At 44.1% G+C, this 23,881-nt stretch overlaps 1 protein-coding gene across 2 annotated transcripts in view; it reads left to right on the plus strand.

Annotated features, from left to right (window-relative positions):
* The window catches only part of CC2D1A (coiled-coil and C2 domain containing 1A), a 205,185-nt gene that overhangs the window by 99,961 nt on the left and 81,343 nt on the right, over nucleotides 1–23,881 (plus strand). For both annotated transcript variants that reach the window (XM_086963634.1, XM_086963638.1), the window contains exon 22: nucleotides 9,712–9,802. In XM_086963634.1, the coding sequence (XP_086819760.1) occupies nucleotides 9,712–9,802 (91 nt within the window). The remainder of the gene's footprint in view (nucleotides 1–9,711; nucleotides 9,803–23,881) is intronic.

The raw sequence follows: 23,881 nt of genomic DNA on the forward strand, positions 1-23,881 counted from the left end.
TTCTCACTCTTGAATCACAGCTCCCATGCTTCATGGAGGTCCAGCACTTTGTAGGAGGCATTTCTGACCATTTCCAGATATGGGTGGTGTATGAACATCCACCCCTCCACAACCATAAAAGGATTGTACTCAGCCCATGGTACCTTAAGGTGCCTCGTATCCGCAAGGGCCTCTGTGAGGCCACAGAGAGATACTTTGGCGAGAGCGAGACCTCTGGGGGCTTTCCAATGACCTAATGGGAAACTTACAAGACAGTCATAAAGGGTCAGTCCCTTTCACTAATGGTGGGACATAAAAAAGAAAAGAGGGCATGCATGGAGGGGCTAGAGAGTGAGATCGAAGTCCTAGAGACAAAGCTGGTAGACTCGAATCACACGAACCGTGACGGCGTGCGCCACGCTCTCAGTTTCAATCAAAAGGAGTATAGGGACGCTGCGGAGTAGGCAACAGAGCCAGCTATCATACAGCCCAACAGCATCTCTATGAAGTGAGAGACAGAGCAGGGAAACTCCTAGCTTGTCTACACAAGAAAGAAAATATGAACAGATGGGTCCCTATCATACGAACGAACGGGTGGGAACGAGTTGACACCCGACAGGGAGTGGCGGACGCCTTTGCGGCCTATTACACATGCCTCTACTCTCCGGCCCTCACAGCCTCTGCCGAGGAGTCTCTTGAGCTACAGGCTGATATTCGGCTACCTGGGCTGACACCAACAGATAAGGCGCTCTTGGAGAAAGAATCCGTAGAGGACAAAAAAATCCAGGAGATCCAGGATTTAACCCCACCAGACTGCCAATTGAACTCTACAAACTCACGGCCCCTACTGTTGTGCTTCATTTAAAGCAAATGTATAAGGAAAGCCGGCATTCTGACCTTTTGATCAGAGATTAGCCAGTATCATAGTGATATTCAAAGAGAGTAAAACTCCTAATGATTGTTCCTCATACAGGCCGATCTCACAATTAAATGCTGAAGAAAAATATTGGCAAAAGTGCTTGTCACCAGGCTGCTTTGGGTGATAACGTCATTAATCCATCCTGATCAATCTGGCTTTATGCCAAGGCGCAATACCTCACTTAACCTGAGCTGCCTACATGGCGTTTTGGGACGTGATGAGAGGCTCAGTGAAGATGCCCTCGTACTGTCTCTTGATGGGCGTACAGCCTCTGACACAGTTGAGTGGCCAAACAGGTTTGAGGCCTTACCCTCGGCCCACGCTGTTTGGCGTGGGTATGACTTTTACAAACCTGGCCCTCTGGCCCAGATGACGGTCAACAGTGGTACATCCTCGATGTTCCAGCTGTGGCACGGCACACAAGAGGGCTGCCCACTCTCTCCTCTCATTTTTGCCCTAGTTATGGATCCATTAGTGGCTTGGATCAGGCACGACCCCCTGATCTGAGGACTAAAATGGACAGAGGACTGGAAGGTCCGAATCTCCTTTTACACAGAAAACATCCTGTTGAATATATCTGACCCTGTCCATTCCCTTCACAGGATAATGCACATCCTTACCCTATTCTGCCGCTTCTCAGGATATGCTATCAATTGGGATAAATCCCTCATTTAGCCCCACAACTGTGTCAAGACTGTGCTGCCAATATCACGGCGGGGGGGAGGGGGGGGGGGGGGGGGGTTCCTTATCTAGGGATTTACAGTACAGCGGATCCAGAGTTTTTTTTCGCACATAACCTGGAGCCACCTCTTGCATGCCTCCGAGGAGATATACAACATTGGAGGACCCTGCCTGTGTCACTCTTAGGGAAGACTGCCCTGTTTAAAATGATGGCACTGCCCCGCTTTCTATATGCACTGCACTACACACCTTACCAGGTCCCTCCATCCTACTTTCAGGCCGTTGATAAGAAAATCCGCATGCTGCTCTGGGATGGGGGACCCGCACACATTGCCCTCAGAAAACTGACAAGGGGATGGTACGATGGCGGGATTGCCCTCCCCGAAATACAAGCATACTACTGGGCAGAGCAGCTCATTGCAATTAATCATTGGGCCCATCTCCCAGAAGGGAAGCCAGCTTATCGTATAGGCAGGCAGGCCATGCATCCAGAGAGAATATGCTACATTGACTTGCATGCTTTTTTTACGCATGCCATTTCAAAGCTGTTATTACAACAACCGCTTTGTAACAATGCATGCATTTACTCCGCAAGTCGGAACAACAAATTGCTCTAGGGGGACACTGGATGTTGGAATAGTATAATTTACTATTGCAACTCCAGTCTCTGCAACAGTAGGGAAGGTGTTGGATTTTAAATGCAACACCTTCTGACCCCTAGAGCAAGTTGTTGTTTTGACTTGCGGAGTAATGGCATGCGTTGTAACAACGCGGCCATTGTAACGACCACGTTGTAATGGCATACGGTGTTCCGGTTTTGTGGTAAACAATGTTTACCATCCAGGGGGGATACCTCAGGGCTATTTATGGTAATACACGCCCCAAGTTCTTATCGATCCCCACAGCAGCCACACTCACTCTTTGGCTTAATGCACTCGATGCTTTAGGCTGGCGAGGCAAGCTTACATGGGCTATGCCTCTGGGATAACTGGCAGCTAGGGATGATGGTAAAGCAGCAGGGGTTTGACAAATGGGACCTCATGGGACTCTCCAAAGTGGGTGACCTGCGGAGACAGGGGGGAGTCATAACATTTGCAGAGCTACATCAAGAATATCAAATAAGACATATAGGTGTTGCAGGTGTTCTGCTCAGTAGCAGAACTATGCTTGGGACCATAGAACATCAGTATGTAGGAACTGTCACCATACCACCTCCGTATCTATGAGCGTGAGTCCGAATAGCTATAGTCCTCACTTGCCCTCATAACCTTTCCAGAAAGACAAGTGATTTGGCTCCCCAGAACACAACCTTCTCAAACCTCTAAGGGATCGTGGTAGCAGGACACACTCTTTCACTCTCTCACTTGTACTTGTCCAAAATAAGATAAAAAGAGTCCAAAGGAAGTTTGCAATGTTTATTTAAACTATTGGGCTCTAAGATGCAATAAATGCGTCATAATTAGAAAACAAATGCATGTCAATATTGTCATCAACATGGTTAATAAACCAGATACAATAAAAAGCCATGTCGTTATCTGATAGTGTTATCCCCCACAACTAAAGCTAAGCGGTTATAGATTGTAGATCTCTGGGTTCAGTGGTGGACCTCGTACCTTAGCATACATAGGTGGATGTTCTACATCTTGGCTGAAGCAGCGCTCTTGTCTCAGGACCTTCGGGTGGGGTTCCTTCGGTCTGGACAAAGCTGGACCTCTCTGAAGAGCTATAATGATAGCGAAACACGTGTTGGGAGTTGCTTTTATTCATTTCAGGTTGTCAAGGATGGTATTTTACCAATCATAAGCAGTAATACATTGCTTGGAGTGGTAAATGGCTTTTGTCATTTTACAGCTCAGTATGGATGACACGGCGCTATTCCTATGTTTAAAGACTTTACTGGAAAAATGGCAAAATACTTTGTCCCTTTCTATTTCTGAGTGGATGGCACTGTACTAATCCTATGCTTAAAAACTTTGACAGAAAAGCAGACATTTGATATGTGTGCAAATTTAGAGTGTCGCTGGTGTTGTAGGGTGCTCTATACAGGAGCTGCTCTCCACCTAAACTTGCTTCTTTTTTGGGTGTATATGTGTATATGTATATATATATATGTATATGTATATGTATATGTATATGTATATATATATATATATATATATATATATATATATATATATATATATATATATATATATATACCGCCTTTGACACTGACTTTGCAATAACATCAGGAGGTTTACATTGCCTACATTTAACAGACTACTATACTGCATTGTGGGATCTGCAGTCTGTAAGGGATAGCAAGCATGTGCCCGTATTTACTTTGAGGCAGCATTTCTTTAATCTTGTAAAGAGGTTATCTCATGCGTGAAGAATGTTTACCGGTCCCGGGGCTCCACGCAGTAGCAACTGCTGATATTGATGTGGCAGAGATTAAACGTGTGCCCGAATTAACTTTGAGGCGACATATCATTAACGATACAAAAAGTTACCTTATGTGCGAAGAATATTTATCGAACCCGGGGCTCCACGCAGTAGTAGCTGTTGACAAAGATAAGGCAGAGATTACTTCTCCTTCCTGGACTAAGTCAGATGTTATGTTGTGGCGGGATAGATAAGAGCTCAAAGGAGCTATCGGGACAATGTACAGTCATTAAGGACTTCTACGAGTATGCGGCAGCAGTTTTAAAAATATTTTGTGATAACGTTTTAGAATATACAGGCAACACTGGATGTGAGTTTGGCTGAACTGTTTAAGTGCCCGTATGCATCCCACTGACCAGTACTTTAATTGTTATACATGCTTCATCATATATTTGGTCTACTTTACTGGTAAAATTGCACCTTTTGGTTATTGCAGTGTGCACTATATATTAGTATGTTGTGTCTTACCTGCATTTATGATTATGAAGAGCTTTAGGCAGCGCGAGCATGCTGCATTTAAGCTGCAATGGGAATACACTCGCTATAGTATGTCTTCTATGTTTACCAATTGGGTTAGTGGGATGGGCTATTTAACTTATGAGCTATGCATTGCCAAACTAGATTGACAAAGGCCTCCTGAAGGCTAAAACGCGCCTCTCCTTGTGCTCGTGATTGAGGGCGTCCTGCACTGATAAATAAATGCCGAATCCAATGAATGCCACTTCGTGTCCGTGCCTGCTTTCCATGGATTCTCTGTGGGAGTTGGGTCTTTTGGTATATATATATATATATATAAGTCTTATTTCTATGTGTGAAAATGTGGTCACCCTATATATACAGTTATATTTTAGGGGTACCTCACATGCTGTAGTCACAATGTACTTATGCATAGCAGAGCACAAGTCGTGTACAGGTAACTTATAGACTGCAGAGAAAGTGCACAACATTGTTGGAGTAATCTAAAATCGGAACATGAAGCATTGCATACAAAGATATAGGGCACTGCATATACAGGCCACTGGCACCTATGACTATAGATCAATCTAAAGATACCTCGCAGACTGCAGATGCATTTTACAGAGACCTCATCAGCTACTGAAGCCACAGGATACGGGTACCTCTAATTCTTTAGGTAGAGTCACTGCATTACATGGAACACACATATATTATTACATGAAATACTCTGGAGCAGTAACATTAACCCTTCAATCTAGTAAAACTGTTGTCCAGCGATTATACACAGAATGCTCTGATTCCAATATGACAAATAACCAATTGGGTTGTCTCCACCATAGGGCACAAAGAACAGTCATTAATCTAGCACTTCAGAATTGCACTGCGGACGGCATGGAGCACTATAGCTGGGTCAGGGCTGTGCCCAGTTCAATGTTGCCCTCGCACCCCACAAAGCCCACATTACTGACCGAATCTCATTGCGGTGACCCACTGCAGGAGGGCCTAAGGAAAGAAGCTGCCAGTGTTGTTTCTATGTCAGTCCGAGCACTAACAAAGAGCTGACTTCTGTTGTCACAGTTACATATGTGGGAGGCCCGAAAGAGAGGGAAAAAGTGGTGCTGAAGAGAATTCGAGTCTGGATAAGAGCCGAGTTTCCTTGCTGGAGGAGTGTGTCCAGAACCGAACACCACCATGAAGATTTATCTGGCGTGTAACTCCAATGCCTGTTCTTTTTTAAAAAAAAAGATATATATATAATTCTTTTTATTCAACCATTTGCTCAGATACGATACACATAATTATCTACATCCGGGTAAACACAGGTTTAAACACAATTGTCTTTTCTTACCTAAAAACCAGGGAATCGCAAAGGTCCATCAGTTCGTAAAACCGCCGCCTGTGGCCCATCTGAGCGAGCCTAGCAGCAACCAATGTCATTATTTTGAGGATACGAGACAATGTTTTCAATTCCCTTGTTACCTTTCCCTCCCTCCCCCAAGACCTTCGCCCACTTCCTAGAGTAGCCCCTGCTTTGATATATGACCTTCTCGGCTTGACTGCACCAGTCTAGATCTTGTTCCCAAGCCTCCAGCCTCGGTGGGAGGGCCGCTCCAATGCCCGTACTTGCACGCAGGGTCACGTGGTTTAAATCGACACTCAGGCCTGACTGTACCTACCGCTGGACCCAAAAGCCATAGAGCGGTATGACTTGAGTGATAAATTACTGGAGAGTTGTTCCATCCCAAACACCCTCTCCTAAAGATATGCCTCTGGCAGTAATGGAGCCCTCTAAAGGAAAGGAGTTTTTGTGAGACGTTGTGGAGGACTCTTTAAATTGCCTTTTTAAGGGTATTGAGTGTTTGTGGACATCATGGAGGCTTCTTTAATGGGAAGTGTTTGTGGGCAGTCATGGAAGCCCTACAAAGGAGGAGTGTTAGCAGTCAGTTGTGGAGGTTTCTGAAGGGGAGGTGGTTTATGTGCCTGAAGGAGGCGTGTGGTGAAGGCATCTAAAGTTTTAATGAAAATAGGGCCAGAAGTATGAGCATTGAATTTTGCGACTCGCTAATTGCGACAAATTGAGAGTTGCAAAATTTAATGTACAACAGTGTCTCAGACACTGTTTGCGATTCCCAATGATGTCGCAAATTGCATGCCTCATGAATATGAATGATGCTATTGTAATTTGCGACCCCATTGGGAATGGCTGGCACTCCCAGGGATGGTGGCCTGCTGGGGTCAGCAGACCACCATGTCTGGGACTGCTTTGTCTATAAAGCAGTTTTTTTTTAATGCAGTCCGTTTTCCTTAAAGGAAAACGGGATGCATAAAAAAAGTAACATTTCAGTTTCATTTTTTAAGGGCAGGCAGTGGTCCCTCTGACCACTGTCTGCTCTTAAAAAAAAAAAGTTGCGCATCCATTCCCAAAGGGGAAAGGGTCCCCTGAGGACACCTTCCCGTTAGCGAGTGCCTTACCACCCTTCTGAGAAGGGTGGTAACCTGCAAATGTTTTGCGACTGCAATTGCGGTCACAAAGCATTCATACATAGGTAATGGACTCGCTATTAGGAAGGGACACCCTTGGTATGGCCCTTCCTGATAGCGAGTCGTTAATCCTATTTTGCAAGTCGCTAACTGATTAGTGACTCGCAAAATAGGGTTAGTACATTGGGCTGACCTATTTTGCAATCGCAAAGGCGCCGAAATCCCCTTTGCGACCGCAAAAAACGGTTGTACATCTGGCTCATAGTATTGTGGGTGTAAGTCTCAAAAGGCATGTTTACGGAGTTTAGGATTTATTGTTGCATTTATGACTGTGGTGTGTAGGTAGTGGCAGTTATGATGGATGAACAGGGTTTATGGATTTCTGACTAGGTGAGGCTTGTTTGTGGAGGAGGTCTCAGTAGCTTAAGCCCCTATTTGAGGATTGTAAGAAATTGCTCATGGCAGCTTTGTTAACGAAGGAGTCAAAAAATACATGTGAGCAGTGTCTGAGCAAGAGTGTAACCCTAGACCAAAGAACTTACTGTGTCCAAACTAAGTAAAAAGATATACATTTAAAGTAAAATATAAAATTAGGAAACCATGTTTACAAGCATTTGTAATGCAATAATAGGTCTTGCATTTCCGTGAGTTTAAGCTATTGCCATTGTAAGTGGCAATGCCTTTTATTTATGTTTTAAAAACCAACACGTAAATAAAAGGCATTGTCATTTACAATGCCAACAGCTAAAACTCTTGCAAATACGAGACCTATTGCATTGCAACTGCTTGTTTTCAGAGTGCTCCTAACAATGAGCACTGAGGGAAATTAAAAAGCTTGGGTTTACTTTCATGGATTAACTGTTCATAAACAATGGACAAAGGTGAAGACCTGTGAATGTATGTGTTCCTGTAGCATCAGCCAATTACCACATAATTAGGGAGTTGCAGTTACTGAATAAGTTGCCACATCATTTGCAGATTTCATAATAAAATGTTCTGAGGTGAAATGAATTAATATATACTACCATATAATGTTTTGCGGAATTTGGCATTTTGTCTCATAAATAATTTTAAATAACCATGCCACATAATTTGGATAACCTGGCCATACAACCATAGTGGCCTTGGCAGTTTTAAAGCACTGCAGAGTGTTTTAGGGTCTGACCTGATGATGATGAATCCTGTATTCCACATGGAACCATGAATTATTTCCCAAGTGTGAGTAGTAACTTGCTTCCCAGTGCAATCTGGGCTTTGTTTGCCTGGCATGCACGGAGAATAAATCATTGGTGTGGCTAGTTGCAGATTACTTGATATATTAACTATTCACTGGATTTTATAAGGTTTCAAGCAGTGACACTCTCTTGGAGACCACATTTGATCACAACCCTATATGGGTTTATTTCTGGGAAAATGTTTGACTTATTAGTACTCCTACATTTTTGTATTTTTAGAAGACATTCAACATTTGGTGCATAGCTCCCGTTTCAGTGTCGCCCGTGACTTTCTCAAGCCTCGTTGTGTTCCTCTCTCGTGTTCCTTTCCTAATGCCTTCTTTTGTTGAGGTGTCTGCAGTGCAGACATGCCGCGTAGCTCACACTGCATGCCCGGCCGATAGTAATAGTAGTAATCCGGGGTGCAGTAGTAACTTGCTTCCCAGTACAATCTGGGCTTTCTTTGCCTGGCATGCACGGAGAATCAGTGGTGTGGCTAGTTGGAGATTACTTATTAACTATTCACTGAATTTTATAAGGTTTCAAGCAGTGACACTCTCTTGGAGACAACATTGGATCACAACTCTATATGGGTTTATTTCTGGGAAAATGTTTGACTTATTATTACTCCTACATTTTGGTATTTTTAGAAGACTTTCAACATTTGGTGGATAGCTCCCGTTTCAGTGTCACCCGTGACTTTCCCAAGCCTCGTTGTGTTCCTCTCATGTGTTTCTTTCCTAATGCCTTCTTTTCTTGAGGTGACTGCAGACATGCCGCGTAGCTCATACTGCATGCCCGGCCGATAGTAATAGGAGTAAACCGGGGTGCAGGGCGTTGAGACCCCCGTGTAGTCCCGCAGCAGACATTCCTCAGAAGCATATGTAGCCTCCGTGGTAATAAGTGAGAAAAGTCTGGGCCTAAAGTGCATTCATCATTCAATTATCACCAGCAGCATAGCTCCAGTCGCCAACATCCGAACACACACCAGTGTGCAGCTGAAGTTAAAATGGCACTCCGAATGCGACAGACACTTTATGGTTCCCTCTCACCTGGGCCCCTCTTCAGTTTCTCTTCATCACTCCCTTAGCTGTTTTTCGACTGTCTCCTCGCGGCTGGGTTTGCAAATGTAGTTTTATTTCACAGGAAGAACCGATGCTGCCAGCCATCTTTAGTGTTAGGGTCACAAGGGCAGAGCGTGTGTGAAGCTCACCTCTTGTACTTTTACACCAGTTGTGTCCGCAGAACATTGGGACAATCTTACTTAAAAGTTCCTGAGGAGACGCCATGCGCATGCACAGCGCCTGTCCGTCCGCGCACATGGTTTGTCTCCCTCGCGCACCAAAGCGACGACAATAATCATCAGATGGGTGTTCATACAATAAGGAGACTATGTGGTGCCTTAGCAAAATGCAGGGCTCCCAGAGATAGAGGTGTGCTGTGATTTGTAGGTCTCTCCTGTTTGCTGGCTGTTTCCCTAAACCCCAGCACCACCAGTAGATTGGTCTGATTCCCCTTCTCAACAGCATTTTAGTAACATTTTGTGTTTGTTTCCAGGGGCCTTTTTAAACAGGATCGTACATTGGGGACGGCGCAGCTGAAGTTGGATGCTCTGGAAACACACTGTGAGATCAGAGAAATCATTGAGGTGAGAGTCAGTTTGCAACTCTTCATCTCCTCCTCCACTTCACTGCTTGCCTTGGCACTTCCAGTACTCTTCTTTGTAACAGTCCATCCTGCACTGCTGTAGTGCACACTTGTTTGCTGCCTATTTCTCTTGGCACTCCCTCTCTTTGCTTACTCCCTCTTCTTGTTCACTCCCTCTTGTCATGCCATGCATATTCCTTCTTGCTCATTCTGCACCTGTCTTCTCTCTCTTTTCCTTCTTTGCTGCGGACCTTAGTCCATTCTCTAAGTTCTCAGTATTCATTCCTTTCCTTATTCCTTTACTACTTGGCTTTGGACTTTCTCTTCCATTGCCCTGATCCAGGCTCTAAACGTTTCACATTTGCTCGGCTGCTCATTCGTTCCCTCACTTGTCTACGTAGCCCCTTCTTTCAGTTTGTCTCTTTTAGCCCTCAAGCCATTCACTTCCTTTCACTGTTGACTCCCTCGCTTCTGCATTATCGCTCTCCTTGCTCCACAATCATTACTCTACCATTCCTTTTATCATTCTGTCCACTGTACCTGTTGCACAATTTTGTTTCCCATTACCATTCTATATCATTTTTCCCTGCCATGCTGCAATCTTAGGTTTCACGGGGGTCTATGGGGGGTCTCACCTTCTTGAGTTACGGATCCTCAATTGGTTCTATATCAAAAAAGACATGGGGCCGTATTATAGCTACTCTCCACTGTCCCACACTGCGATGCAGCACACTCTTAAGTGTGTGTGCTGCATCATAGCTATAGTACTGTTGCTCCTGGCATGGGAGCAGGATGTTATTGAAAGACAGACTTGTTGTTTTAAGCCACCAGTCTATTTATCAGTTTGCTGGCAGCAAGTCAGCCTGCATTTCCAGGGAAGCCATAGATACCCCTTCACATGGGTATATTTAGTAACTGCCCACACCTGCATGGGGTCCCTGGGAGGGGTATGGGCGGTCTGTAAGAGCCTCTTTTCGCCGTTTGAGTGGTGACTTTGGGGTAAGTAATGACTCTTGCTCCACTTGTATGTGGTGCAGAGTGCATTGTGTAGCCTGACTGCCTTTTTTGTCTCTGCCCATGTGTCTGTAATACAGCGCTGGCGCAGAGGCAAAATGCTTCCTCATTTGCATGGTGGAGGAAGCGCCCTCATGTGATTGTGACATTTTAAAATGTGCACTAGCACGATGCATATTATAGAAGAGGCTTCATGAGCAACTGCAACCCCCCCCCCCCCCCATCTATAATACCAAAGTGCCCTTAGGTGCAAAAAGTGGGCCCAAACACTCATTGCGCCCCTATGGAGATTACTGTAATATGGCCTCAAATAACCCTCTAGCCTCTAGAGCCGAAAAAAATCCAACCCTGTCCCTCAGATGCGTATGTTATCGGGTAAACTTTCTCTCTCCTGCTCCATTTTTTATTTTTATTTGACTTTTTTTTTCCTTGTGATTTTAACAAGGTAGAAACCTTAACAAGAAAATATCAGCAAAAGAAAGAGCTGACACTGCATCAAAATGTCCCATGTCTATGTAGGTTTCTTCAGCATAGATAGTATACTGTGTCCAAGATTCCCTTATAGACCCTTGTTTATAAGGCCATCTCCCATTCATATCAAGTTGTGCCCAGTTGGAAGAGGTTCCACCAGGTTCCCCCATTGTTGTCCTTGTTAGGGCATCCTCTAGCCTGGTATATGTGTTTCTCAAGTTTCAAGCACCAGTCAATTTCCTTCAGTGGAGCTGTAATGGGAAGATCTTCCCCTGATTTGGAGTGTTTAGCAATATCTGATTTTGCTAAGGTAGGAAAGTTCCCCTTTTTGACATGGTAACTCCCACCTTTTGTTTGGCATTTGATGCATTTTTGACTGAAGTGCAGTGGGTTCCTGCGAACCAGTCCCCAGTACCAGTGCCCTTTCCCTAAAACAAAGTAATTGTTCAATTGTTCCCCAATTGACAAGACTTTAAGCACCGCTGTAAGTCACTAGTAAATAGTACCCCTAGAACCTAGGACATGGGTACTAAAACGGGTCTCTAAGGGCTGCAGCATGTATTGCGCCATCCTAAGGGACTCACCACCAAACTCATGCAGACTGCCATTGCAGGCTGTGTGAAATGGTGCAAACAATATGTGAAAAAACAACAGGGCACAAAGCAGGTCTTGCATCCCTAAGGCAGGGTGCATTATATTACATGTGAGCAGTTATGCCCATCTGCTGTCTAGTTCAATTACTAGATAGTACAAGTGCACAGGGAAGGCATCTTAAGTACATGTATTGGGGGCTGGTCATTATGATATCACCAGCTACATGATGGCTTTACGAAAACCTATGGTGTTTGGTATCAAACACATTGTCTTAATACATCCATACTGATGCCAGTAGTGCATTTATTAAAACATGCAACCAAAGGGCACTTTAGAAGTGCCCCCTGAAAACCTACCAGCTTCTTAGTGTGCTGGCTGACTGGTATCGTACAGCTTGCCACCACAGACATGTTTCTGACCCCCTGCAGGTAAGAACCTGCTCTCTCTGAGGCCAGAAACAATGCCTGCTCTGGAGGAAAGTGTTCACACCTCCTCCAGCAGGATGGCTAGTGAATCTGCATACCAAGGCTAGGGACTTAAAAGCCCCTGCTGACTCAGGATCTGGAACTCTCTCCCTCCATAAACCAGACTTATCACCTCCACTACATTTTTTAAGAAAGAAGTGAAAGCTATCCTCATGGCTAAATTCACCTGAACTTGTACTTCACTTTGGAACTATTTGAGACTCCTCACCTTTGTAATATTCGTTTATCTGACTGTCTACTTGTATTATTGTTTTAGCGGATTGACTATGCTCCCTCATGTATCTACCCTATTGTGCTACTCATCTATTCACTAATACAATGAAGAGGGTGTACACGGGAAATATTTATTGACCTGGCATTGCTACGGTCCCTACAAACTGAGAAAAAACAAATAATAGCAATGGGTCAAAGGCAACTAAAGCTATCTAAGAAACTGTGTATATGTGTTGGGATACAATCTATGAATCCAAAGTATTCAAGGTGAAAATTTGTGTTCCCATCAGATACCCAACCTGTACCGCCCTACATCATTTGGGATCCTTCACCCGAAGGAAGTGGAAACATGTCCACTGTGGATTAGGTAGATTGTAGCCTAATCGTGTAGAAGGATGCAGGGATATGTTGATAGAAATGTGGTATCAGGGGGTAATGAAAAAATAGCAGTGCAAATAATGAAAGTGCTATGTGCAACAAATGAGTGAATGGATTAATATTGGGTTGCAGGAGTGGAAAATAAATTTTAATAGGATCCTACCCACACCCAAGGTTAAAAAACAGTGCAAAGTAGTGTAACAAATAACTACTTAGATGTAATCGAGGTCGACATGTTTCTGCAGGATAATAGGGTCAAAAGATCCCTGACTGCTTCTTCAGGACCTTAACACAAGTTGCTACTGCTGATGAGTGTAATATAGTGATTAAAAATCATATCACCTTAGAACACCGGTCGAGATGATCAGGATAGTCATGGAATCATCATGGACGGACACACACACAAAAAGATAGAAAAATACACAGTTAAATGACGATAGCTAGTGAGAAGAGACAATTATCTCATGAGAATTATATGATTGCCAAATAGTTTTGGTCAATGGTTGCCTAGTAATCAACCTAAGTTTAAAAAGAATCAACTTTGAGACGACAAAGGATGACAATATCACTCACCCACTTTCTGGGGACTAAACTCTCCACCTCACCCGGCTACAGCTCAGGTACAAATGGAGCACCGCTCTATTGAGAAGAAAAGCGAAGAAAACACTATTGAAAGAGGAAGAGCCAACAGGAGTTTAGGCTAGACACACCCTGTCCCTAATACGCATAGATCACGCGTTTCTAAAGTTACATATGTCGACCAACATGGGCGCTTGTTTACAATGACTATGCGTGTACGAAAAAATGGCTCGTATCAGAAGTATTGGCAATAGATGTCATATCGTTACCGGTACATTCTGATCAGTTGAACTATATGCGCTGGAAAACTGTAGTGAGAGTGGTTTATCACAATGACTCATGCAATAAGCAAAACACAAACTGCTTGTGTATCGAGCGTCCAAGTCGAGTGGAAGCTTATGGTCGAGAGTATTTGGAATATGCAACGATACAAACAGACTTTACCGCCACCAAGTGCAAGAGCGCTACGTGATTGTGTGAGCCCACTCAGTTAGTCCCGTTCTGTCTCGAAAGTGCATACCTGTCCGTCGGTACTCCTGACATCTGTCTAGGCTGTCATGTGGGAGGTAACTACACAGACAGGAAGCGGATATTTAAACTTTCTTTTTGCGGGTTACGAGAAAAATCACATGACTACGTGTTGTTGCGCGCTCTAATTCCCCGGGGCTGCTGGGGATCGTAGTTTTTTCATGTGGTTGTTACCGACACATAGATGGAAATAAAAGAAACACTAAGGACGTTTGCCCGCCGTGAGTCATTTATTTTCATCCTTATTGTTTGAGCCGGTATTTGTAAAATGGTACAAGCTAATTAACAAGGTGTTATTTGATTCGTTAATGCCACCAGTAGAACGGAAAACAGTAGTCATACTCTACAGGTAGATGTAACCATGATGTACAGCATATGAACGCCCAACTAGCGGGTTACCTACAGTGACATCCACGGAATGTCTTCATTGAGACCCGTTTTATCAGTTTGTAATTTAAACACCCACCTTTGTTCTCTTCTATGTAGGAAGGTGCTAATGTCAGAGATGTGTTTGGGTATCATTGGTTGTTCTAACACTGTCCAGTGTAAGTCTGTAGGAGCATGGTGGGCTGCTAAGAAATGCTTTGTTAATCTCGTAGCCTGCTTGTTGCAACGTATTGAGCTCTTGTGTTCTGATATCCTCGTTTTTATTTTTCTGGTGGTCATGCCCACGTACTTTTTTTCACATGGGCAACTGATTAAATAGATTAGGTTCGAACTGTTACAATTCGTAAACCTACGTTGTTCCCATGGTCGTTCTGTACCGATATTAATCTGGGTAGATTTACAAGTTTGAGGGCATGCTGCACACTGTCCACATGGATGATGTCCGGTAACTGCGGGCATCTCCCAAAGGGTGCCTGTGGTTCTTGGAATTGTCATTTTCGGTCTTGTGTGGACCAATTTGTCCTTTAGATTTTGTCCCCTTTTAAAAGCAAAAAGGGTGACAGGCAATTTGTCATTCCCAGTGTTGAGGATACCCCAGTGTTTTTTGATGATTTTAGAGATGTGGTTTGACAATGTACCGAATGTTGTGACACGTGTCATATGTTCAGTTTTCTCTTTGGGGGGCATTATTTCTAATAGGCTGGCTCTGTTGTTATTCGCCGCTCGTTTTTTGGACTGATGTATTCGTTTTTTTGGGTAGTCTTTGTCCAATAAATCTTGTGTCAGGCTCTTCGCATGTGTTTCAAAAGAACATTTGTACGTACAGTTTCTTTGTATGCGCAAAAATTGCCCATAGGGCAAATTGTCCCTTAGGGACTTAGGATGGCAGCTTTGATAGTTGAGCAAGGAATTGCGGGCCATTGGTTTTTGATAAAGTTCTGAAATGAGACCGTTGGGTGTGCCTTTAATCAGTAGGTCTAAAAAGGCCAATTGACAGGAGTGATACTCCATAGTGAATTTCAGATAGCGATTCCTCTGATTGAGCCACTCGTGGAACTCCTTGAGTTGGATCTCATTTCCCCGCCACACCACGAAAATATCATCGATGTAGCGTTTCCAGGCTCGCAGACACCTAAGGTATCTGATGGGAACACAAATTTTCACCTTGAATACTTTGGATTCATAGATTGTATCCCAACACATATACACAGTTTCTTAGATAGCTTTAGTTGCCTTTGACCCATTGCTATTATTTGTTTTTTCCCGCTACTCATCTATTACCATAAGTATTCTTTGCTCAAAAGCTTGTTAATCGCTCGCTTGTTTTTCCTACCCCTGTTTTTGTGTTTTTTGTAAAGCGCTCTGATATCTGCAAAGATCTTGTTCGCGCTATATAAAACCTTCAAAATAAAAATAAAATAAATACTGGTGGATTGTGGCACCAAACCCTGCCTGCCTACCTGGTACTTTCCAGACAGCTGCAACAACCCAACTCATCCTGTAGCTTTGGATCCTCTAAAAGCCTCAGAGGGTCTCCAGCACTTCGCCAAACAGACAGCATCTCCTTTGAAGTGGAGGAGCCACTTGCCTGCAGGTACTGACCGCAACGTTTGGTTCACTGTTTTGATGTTCATCAGGTCCACCGACGCAGCAGCTGTCCAGGAAGTCGTCACTGTACTCCAGAAGGTCAGATTCCTCTCCCCACTAAGTGAAAAGACACCAGAACTAACTGGACCCACCCTGCACCAATAGCAGGAGTACCAGACCCCTTGCAGCAACTAAAGCTTGTTTCATTCCAATCCAGACTCCAACACCTCAAAGACCAACTAGAGACTTCAGCATCGCAGAGGCCAGCACAGACACTGCGTGTAATAAATGTAAGTGACAGGGTGCATTATATCACATGCTAGGACATATCTGCATGAGCAGATACGCCCCTGTGATGTCCAAGTCGATTCTTGGATATTGGCAGTGAACAGGGAAGAGGACAAAGAAGAGCTGCAAAAACGAGAACTGAAGACTTTCTGTTGGCTTTCTGAAGCCAAACCCTACCTGCCTGCATAAGTCTCGACAATTGTGAAGAATCCGACTCGTCCTGCAGCTGAGTCTCTACCAAGAAGCCCGGTAGACTGTCAACCCTTCACAAATTGCCAGCAATGGACCTTGGAGTAGAGGAGCTACTCCCCTGCAGTCCGCAGGCACCAAAACAGCAGAGTCTGGTTTACCATGCTGCCACTTCCCGGTCATATAGACGCAGCAGCCGCCCAGAAAGAGGTCATCATGCTCCAGAAGGTCAGATTCGTCTTCCCACCAAGTGAGAAGATGCCAGGACAAAACGGAGCCACACAGCACCAATACCTGGGGTACCGGTCCCATTGCAGCAACCAAGGGGCGGCTCCTCCGTTATGGTGCAGAAGCATCGCCCCACTGGTCACAGAGCCAGGAGATAAAAAAAAAATATATTTTTTGTTGCTGGCATTGCCAAGTGGCCTGGGTCTAGGGCAGGGCAGGGCCATCGTCTATGACGATGGTAGCAGGCTTAGCAGGGAGGAGTAGAGTTGCACACATTGAAAGAGCACATGTCTGTTTGGAAGGTTGTCTTAGGCCCGCCAAACAAACATGCACACATACATTTCCCCAACCCAGCTGTATTGCACAGCTGGGTTGAAGAACAGACCCAGACTCCCAGGCACTGACTGAGCAGCAAACCAGGCTGCTCAGACCAAACCTGGCGCTGTTCTCATGCCAGTTATAGCATGAGAACAATGCCAGGATTGGGTGGGGAGTCTGGGAGCCAGTGTGCGCAATGCGATCCTGGAAGAAGCTTGACTCCAATAGCTGCAGGCCCAGGTAAGTCCTTTTTCTAATACAAGTTATTTCCTCCCCTGCGCTCTGCCCCACCACTTGATTTTGATAGCTGCCTTCACTGCAACCAAGGCCTGTTTTAGTCCAATTCGGACTTCACCGAGACTAAGCAACTGTCTAGGTACGTCAGTGCCACAGAGACCCACTTCCAGAGTGGACCAGCTGTCCTGATTTTTGCCCCCTCAACCAGTGAGGCTAAAACCCACAAAGTCCTGGGGCACACCAGCCCAGCGGACCATCTGCGCTCCTTTGCTCCCAGGACCCTTGTGAGCTGAGCCCTCCATTGAGAGCTCCCAAGTCCCCCTCTGCAGCCTGTTTTTAGGTGGTGCCCTTCTCTCCTTCGGTGTAGCATGTAAGGCTACCAACCCAACCAGAACCTCTGCACCCAGAAGACCCAGGCAGGTAAACTCTAACTGCTGGTGGTACTTTTGACCTTACTCCCCCTACCACTTTAAGTCCTGAAGGGGACCTCCAGAAACCTACCTCAAGTACCTGTATGCCGTATATATATTTTTCTCCCATAGGAAAGCACTAAGCAAAAAGACGCATTTAAGTGAAGATTTTACTTACCTGTGAAAGACAATATTTTAGAAAGTACTTGCTTACGAAGTTCCAGGTGTCAAAATGTATATAAAAATACGAGTTATTTTTCGAAATTAGGGGCCGATTAGGATTGCGGTGAATCCGCATCCTCCGGGCCGTCAGAAGCCACCGCCGGCCCGGAGGATGCGGATTCACTGCTACGGTGATTGCAAAGACCCCCCGCCAGAATAGGATGGCAGGGGGGTCATCTGCGGACGTGAAGACCGTCCACCGCTTTTCCGCCGCGGTCCCGCAGCGGAAAAGCTCTAATATGGTGGCGGTGTCTATCAGACACCGCCAGCCATATTAGGATTCATGCGGGAACATGCTTTTCCACGGCGGGTTTTCTGCCGTGGAAAAGCATGTGGTCTTTGGTGTTTGGGAGCCCGTTGCGGGCCCCCCAGGGTGTTGGGGGTGGGGGGTGCACATGGGGGGTACCTATGATACCCCCTAGCATTTACATGCACAAACCGGCAGGCACCGTGCGGTGCCTGCCGCTTTGTGCATGTAAATGTTAAACATGCATTTTTAACCTTGCGGTGGGTGCTGCTTTAAGCAGCACCTGCCGCAAGGTTAAAGGAACAGGATGTGACCGTCAGGGTGGCGGTCATATCCTAATTTGCATGGAGGGACCGCCGCTGCCCATGCGGACGGTCCCTCTTCCTCGGGGGTGGCGGACGGACGCAGGTCCGTCCACCATCCTAATGACCCCCTTGGTCTCAGATTTATTCTTTGAGTGTATCTCTCATTTATTGCCTCTGTGAGTACAACAAATGCTATTCACTGTCCTCCCATAAGCCTAACCTGCTCGCCCACACTAACACAAAAGAGAGCTTTTAGTGTTAGAATTTTTGCCTCTGTAACCCAATAAGGGTTGCCAGGACTCTCTGCACAGTGTAGTTCGTTGTGGTACACTGTATAGAGAGCCACCTTCAACAAATGCCTAACACTATCTTTGATAAGCATAAACTACTCGTCCATACTGCCACAAAAGGTAGCATTTGGGATTATTAATTTAAGCCCTGTAAGCCAATAAGGGTCGCCTGGACTTTCTACATAGGGCACCTCACTTTGGTGCACTACATAAAAAGTCCGCTTCCTACAGTTCCCAGGCGCTCTCCCAAACATTTTGATGTGAATGGCATGTATTTATTTACATGACAGGGCGCATAGCGTACTTTCAGGAATGTTGCCAGCTTCCTACAGCTAATAATGTACCTAACCCCACTGGTGTTCTCTCTGCTCTTGTACTGCCAATATCGTCTACTGTTCCCAGTAAAAATACCCTTGGTGAGAGATGTATGCATCTTCTTAGTACGCCAGATGGTGTGTTTAATGCCTTCCTCATGAATGTTTTAATTTTGGAATTTTGGGACAGGCCGTCTTATGTGAATCCAGTCTTCCATCTCCTCATGACATCTAGTGAAGGTTAGAGAGTGTATCCTGGCCATTCTTCAAAGCTTTTTAGGGATAAAGTAAATGATACGCAGGTAGTTATTTTGGATCATTCTCAGCCTGGATGATATGACAAGTTATTTGGGGTCTACAAGGGCATCCCTTCAATCACCTCATCGAACGTGCCTATATCTTCCTCCCACCTGGCTCTCAGTGCTGTCAAGGTAACTGGTGAGTTGGTAATGAGAGACTGATATATTTTCGAGGTACTGCCTTTTCCATTTTTTCAGTACTTAGATGTGCCTCCAGAGATCTGATTACAGGTATAACCACTGTCTTGGGCCTGCTTCTGTCTAGTGTGTGGCATAGTTGAAGGTATCTGGAAAATTGCAATTTGTGGAGATCAAATTCTGTGTGTAGAGTGGAAAATGGTTTCATAGGGAGCCCTTCAGCACATCCTCAGTAATGAAATAGAAATATTATCTCATTGTTTAATGCTTTCCAAATGTTTTGTGTGCCTCAGATTGTTGCCCAGCCAAAGGGGAATTTGTAGTAAAAGCATACCCTCCCACTGTGGTCAAGTCAAGTCAAAAAGCTTTATTCGATTTAAAAAGTTTCAAATCATAAAAGCACAATACATTACACAAATTAACAATTAAAACCTATATCAAATATGGTAGTTCACAAAATCCATAAAATTTGTGTTTTCCTAATTACAAATGTTAAATGACATCGGACAGGTTACGTAAATATTATCTGATTCACATTGAATGCAGCTCACAGATTCGTATATTTAATAAGGGAAAACCTTACAAGGTTTTTCTACATCGAAGTACTCCCTTCAAGTACTTGGCTATGTGATCGATAAATCTATAGTTATCTAATAGTTGTAATTTATAGAAGGCGGGTCGGCATTGTCTAAAACCTAACACTTTCAAAATCGGCAGGATCCACCTTTTCCTAAGTAAGTAATACAATTTACAAAAAAATATTATGTGTATAGTGGTCTGGACAGAAAGATCGTAGCATGGGCAAAAGCCCAGTGTGCGCGGCCAGTCATTCACATTTGGGAATGTTACCATAATATGGAAACTACCTAGTCTGAGACGTGTCAATACCATCCTTTCATGACTCCCTTGTATGTGACGTAAATATGGCTGTATCCTTGCATGCGTCAGAAGCAATTGATCTTCTATTACAGAAATGTTAGCATAATTACATTGAAATCTGACCGTCTCCAAAAACTTCACAGATGCGGTCTTTAGATCTTGCATGGTAATGGACCTCATACACTTGGATTAATAAAATATTCCGGGCTGCCTAACTTGGCCACAAAGTTTTTTACGTAATTCAACCAAGGTATACGATTTGCCCGTTGCAAATTAAGACAATCGTTAATTACATCCCGGTTAAAGCCAGTGGCTGTATTGGTCCATATCTTATGCCACAGTAATACAGGTTGCATTTTGATCAGATGTGACAAATATGGCATTCCCAATTCTGCATGGCATATCTACTTGGTGGTACTATTTGGGGTTGCTAGGAGATATCTTAAAAACTTGTTCTCAATTAATTGGAGCAAGTTCACATTAGCAAATCCCCATATTCCGGCTCTGTATAGTGCCGTAGAAATGCATTTAGCTTTGTAGATTTTAATCAATTCGCAGATCGGGCGCTTTCCCAATTTTCTGGCAGAATTGACCAGTGCGCCTGTGGCTTTTGAAAATAGTTATCTTCTCGTGTTAAAATGCATTAGCCCATGAACCCCTGTGCTCAAAAACAATTCTCAAGTAAGAATTTATTTTAGTAATTTCAAGTTTCTTGTCATTAATAATGATGTCACAACACTTTACTCTTGGCTTACATGCTTCATAACATAGGTTTTCGAAATATTTACATTGAGATCCAGGCTGGACATGCAGATTACAAACCTAGTAACAGTTCTCTGTAGCCCTACTTGCGTGCGGCATAGGAGAACGGCATTGTCTGCATACATTAAGCCTCCGATTGACCGGTTGCCAATACGAGGAAGATCTTGACATTCCTGTGACAATGTTTCACCTAGGACGTTTATATACAGAGTAAAAAGAAAGGGGGCTAGCACGCACGCCTGTCTAGCCCCCTTCCTTACTGGGAAATTTGGGCTACGCTCACCTGCCCTACCATAAAGTACATTGGCCTATGGGCCTTGGAACGTCTACCGTAAAAAGTTAATAAGCGGAACTTCCACCCCCATGGACTCTAAAATACTCCATAGTTTCCCGTGGTTAACACAATCAAACGAAGAACTTAAATCAACAAAAGATAAAAAAAAGTTTTCCTGTTTGGCTAGTATATACTTCCTCCAGATCAGGCTCAAGTTTAGGCCCTGCTAAACTGTTCAAAGTCCTTGTCTGAATCCATATTGGAGTTCTACATCACACCCCTGGTTTCGGCCCATTTCTGCAGCCTATTTAAGATGATTCGTCCAACCACCTTCGCGAGAGAGTCCAGCAACAAAATAGGCCTGTAACAGGCTGGATAGTTGCGGTCTCCTTTCTTGAAGATGGGGACTAATATGGACTCAACCCCTCTTTGCAGCATGCCCTTATGACGGAAGTTAGTAGAGGGCCACATAACAGGGGTGTGGCCTTATATAGATCTATAGAAATAGTCAGGGCCGGGGGCTTTTCTCCCTATTCTTGAGTTGATGACCAATAACACCTCATCCACACTGATGTCAATTTCAATTGGATGATAGTTCACGTGACTTATCCTGGTATCACAGGCAGGTGTCAGTATTATTACTGTATAGTTTAGAAAAATGGGTTACCCACTGATCTTCCCCAATGGTGGATTCGATTGAGGTTCCACCACTGGGGGCCAAAAATGGGGCATTCACTGCCTTCCAGAAGCCTTTGCTATCATTTAATTCAGATGCTTTATGGAGTGCCTGCCATAATTCTTTTCTTAGGGTCTCCTTACGGTCTCTGATCATAGTTCTGTATAGTTTTCTTGCCCTCTTCACCTCTACCTGATCTTTAACCTGTCTATGCAAGGCGGTTTTTAGGGCTACATGAGCCTTTGTGCAGTTGGTGTCAAATCAGCCTTTCATGATGTTATCATGTCTTTTATGTACTCTCAGAAGATTCTTCTTGATAGCCAGCGTTATGGCCTGAAATGAGTTAAGAATATCTGTACCTACGTCCTTGTAATCCTGGCAGATTTCAAATTAATTTTTAAGGTTACTTAGGCGTGACCTAGTTAGCATGGTTATATCCACCCCCGCCCATTTAATTGTATACCCATTGGTTCCATAAAGGGCGATGTCCTGTGCTGGATGTTTAATGCGATCCCTATTGGTTATCATATTGATCAGCATATTCAGGGTAACGCTGATCCAGAAATGATCGCTAAAGGCTACAGTATGAGTTGTAACGTTGTGCACTCGTTGGGCATGTCTGTTTGAGACTATCATGTAATCCATAATACAACACGCCCCTCTCCCATTATATGTACATCTGAAGGATAGAGGGGGAGAGCATAGTTCAATGGCTAAACCCAGGTCTGCAGAATATTTAATGTTGTTTAATTGCTTTCCCATGCGAGAATGTAGAAAGTGGCTTATGTCATTATCTTCATCGTGTAAAAGGCCACAAATGCCTCCCTTAGCGTGGCCACACAACGCTGTATTAAAATCCCTGCCCCAGAGTATACAGAAATCCTTGTTAGTTTCCTTTTGTGACTTATCCAGATCTTTAGGAAGATGCCCTAGGACCACCTCAATCTGTGTTACTGGAATGTTGTTGTAAAAATTCAAAAGAACTAAGCAGTAAGAGCTGTCGACATGGAGCTTTAAGATCTGATAATAAGTATTAGTTACCATAAGGTCGATTTTTTTTACATTTATTCTGTAGGAAATGTAGGTGCATAAACCACCCTTCTTCCTCCCATGTTTGGTGGGCACAGCAGGGGTAGAAAAAGGTTTATACCTGTTGATATGTTGAGCTGTGTCTACCCATGTTTCTTGTAGGCATAATACATCGAAATACTGTATAAAATCTAGCCAGCCTGGGTTAGTAAGCTTGGAAGTTAATCCAGCCACATTCCAAAACAATAGATTACTCTTACAAGCCCTTCTCGCTCCTAAGTTATTATTGATATTATGGTTAGGTGCAGTCAAGGATATGTGATCATTATAAGGGGAGTTGCTTGGTGATTCAGGATGTCTACCCTTGGTAGTTTTTATTAGCATTCTCGTCTCCACATTCCTATGTCCTTCGTGGGCATCATTAACAGCTGTACTAGGTTGGTCGATCACTAATGACCTTTGATTTTGAGGTATAAATGTGTTGTGACGGACATGTGTTAAGTTAAACTTGGTTTGATGTGAACCCATACATCTCGCTTGGTCCAGTTCAACAGAATACAGTTGCTTTCAACTGGTTATATTTACCTCAATGACGCTATCCTTATTGTTAAGTCAATTGTAATGGCTGGATTTCCTGTCTAGATGGGATCAGCCCCCAGGGGCCCCTGTGACCCAGCCAAAACGTACTCACCTTCCCTTCTTAGATCGTATTCACAATGAGTAGCTATACAGATAAATA

The sequence above is a fragment of the Lissotriton vulgaris genome, chromosome 1_1, assembly GCF_964263255.1.
Source record: "Lissotriton vulgaris chromosome 1_1, aLisVul1.2, whole genome shotgun sequence".
Lineage (NCBI taxonomy): Eukaryota > Metazoa > Chordata > Amphibia > Caudata > Salamandridae > Lissotriton > Lissotriton vulgaris.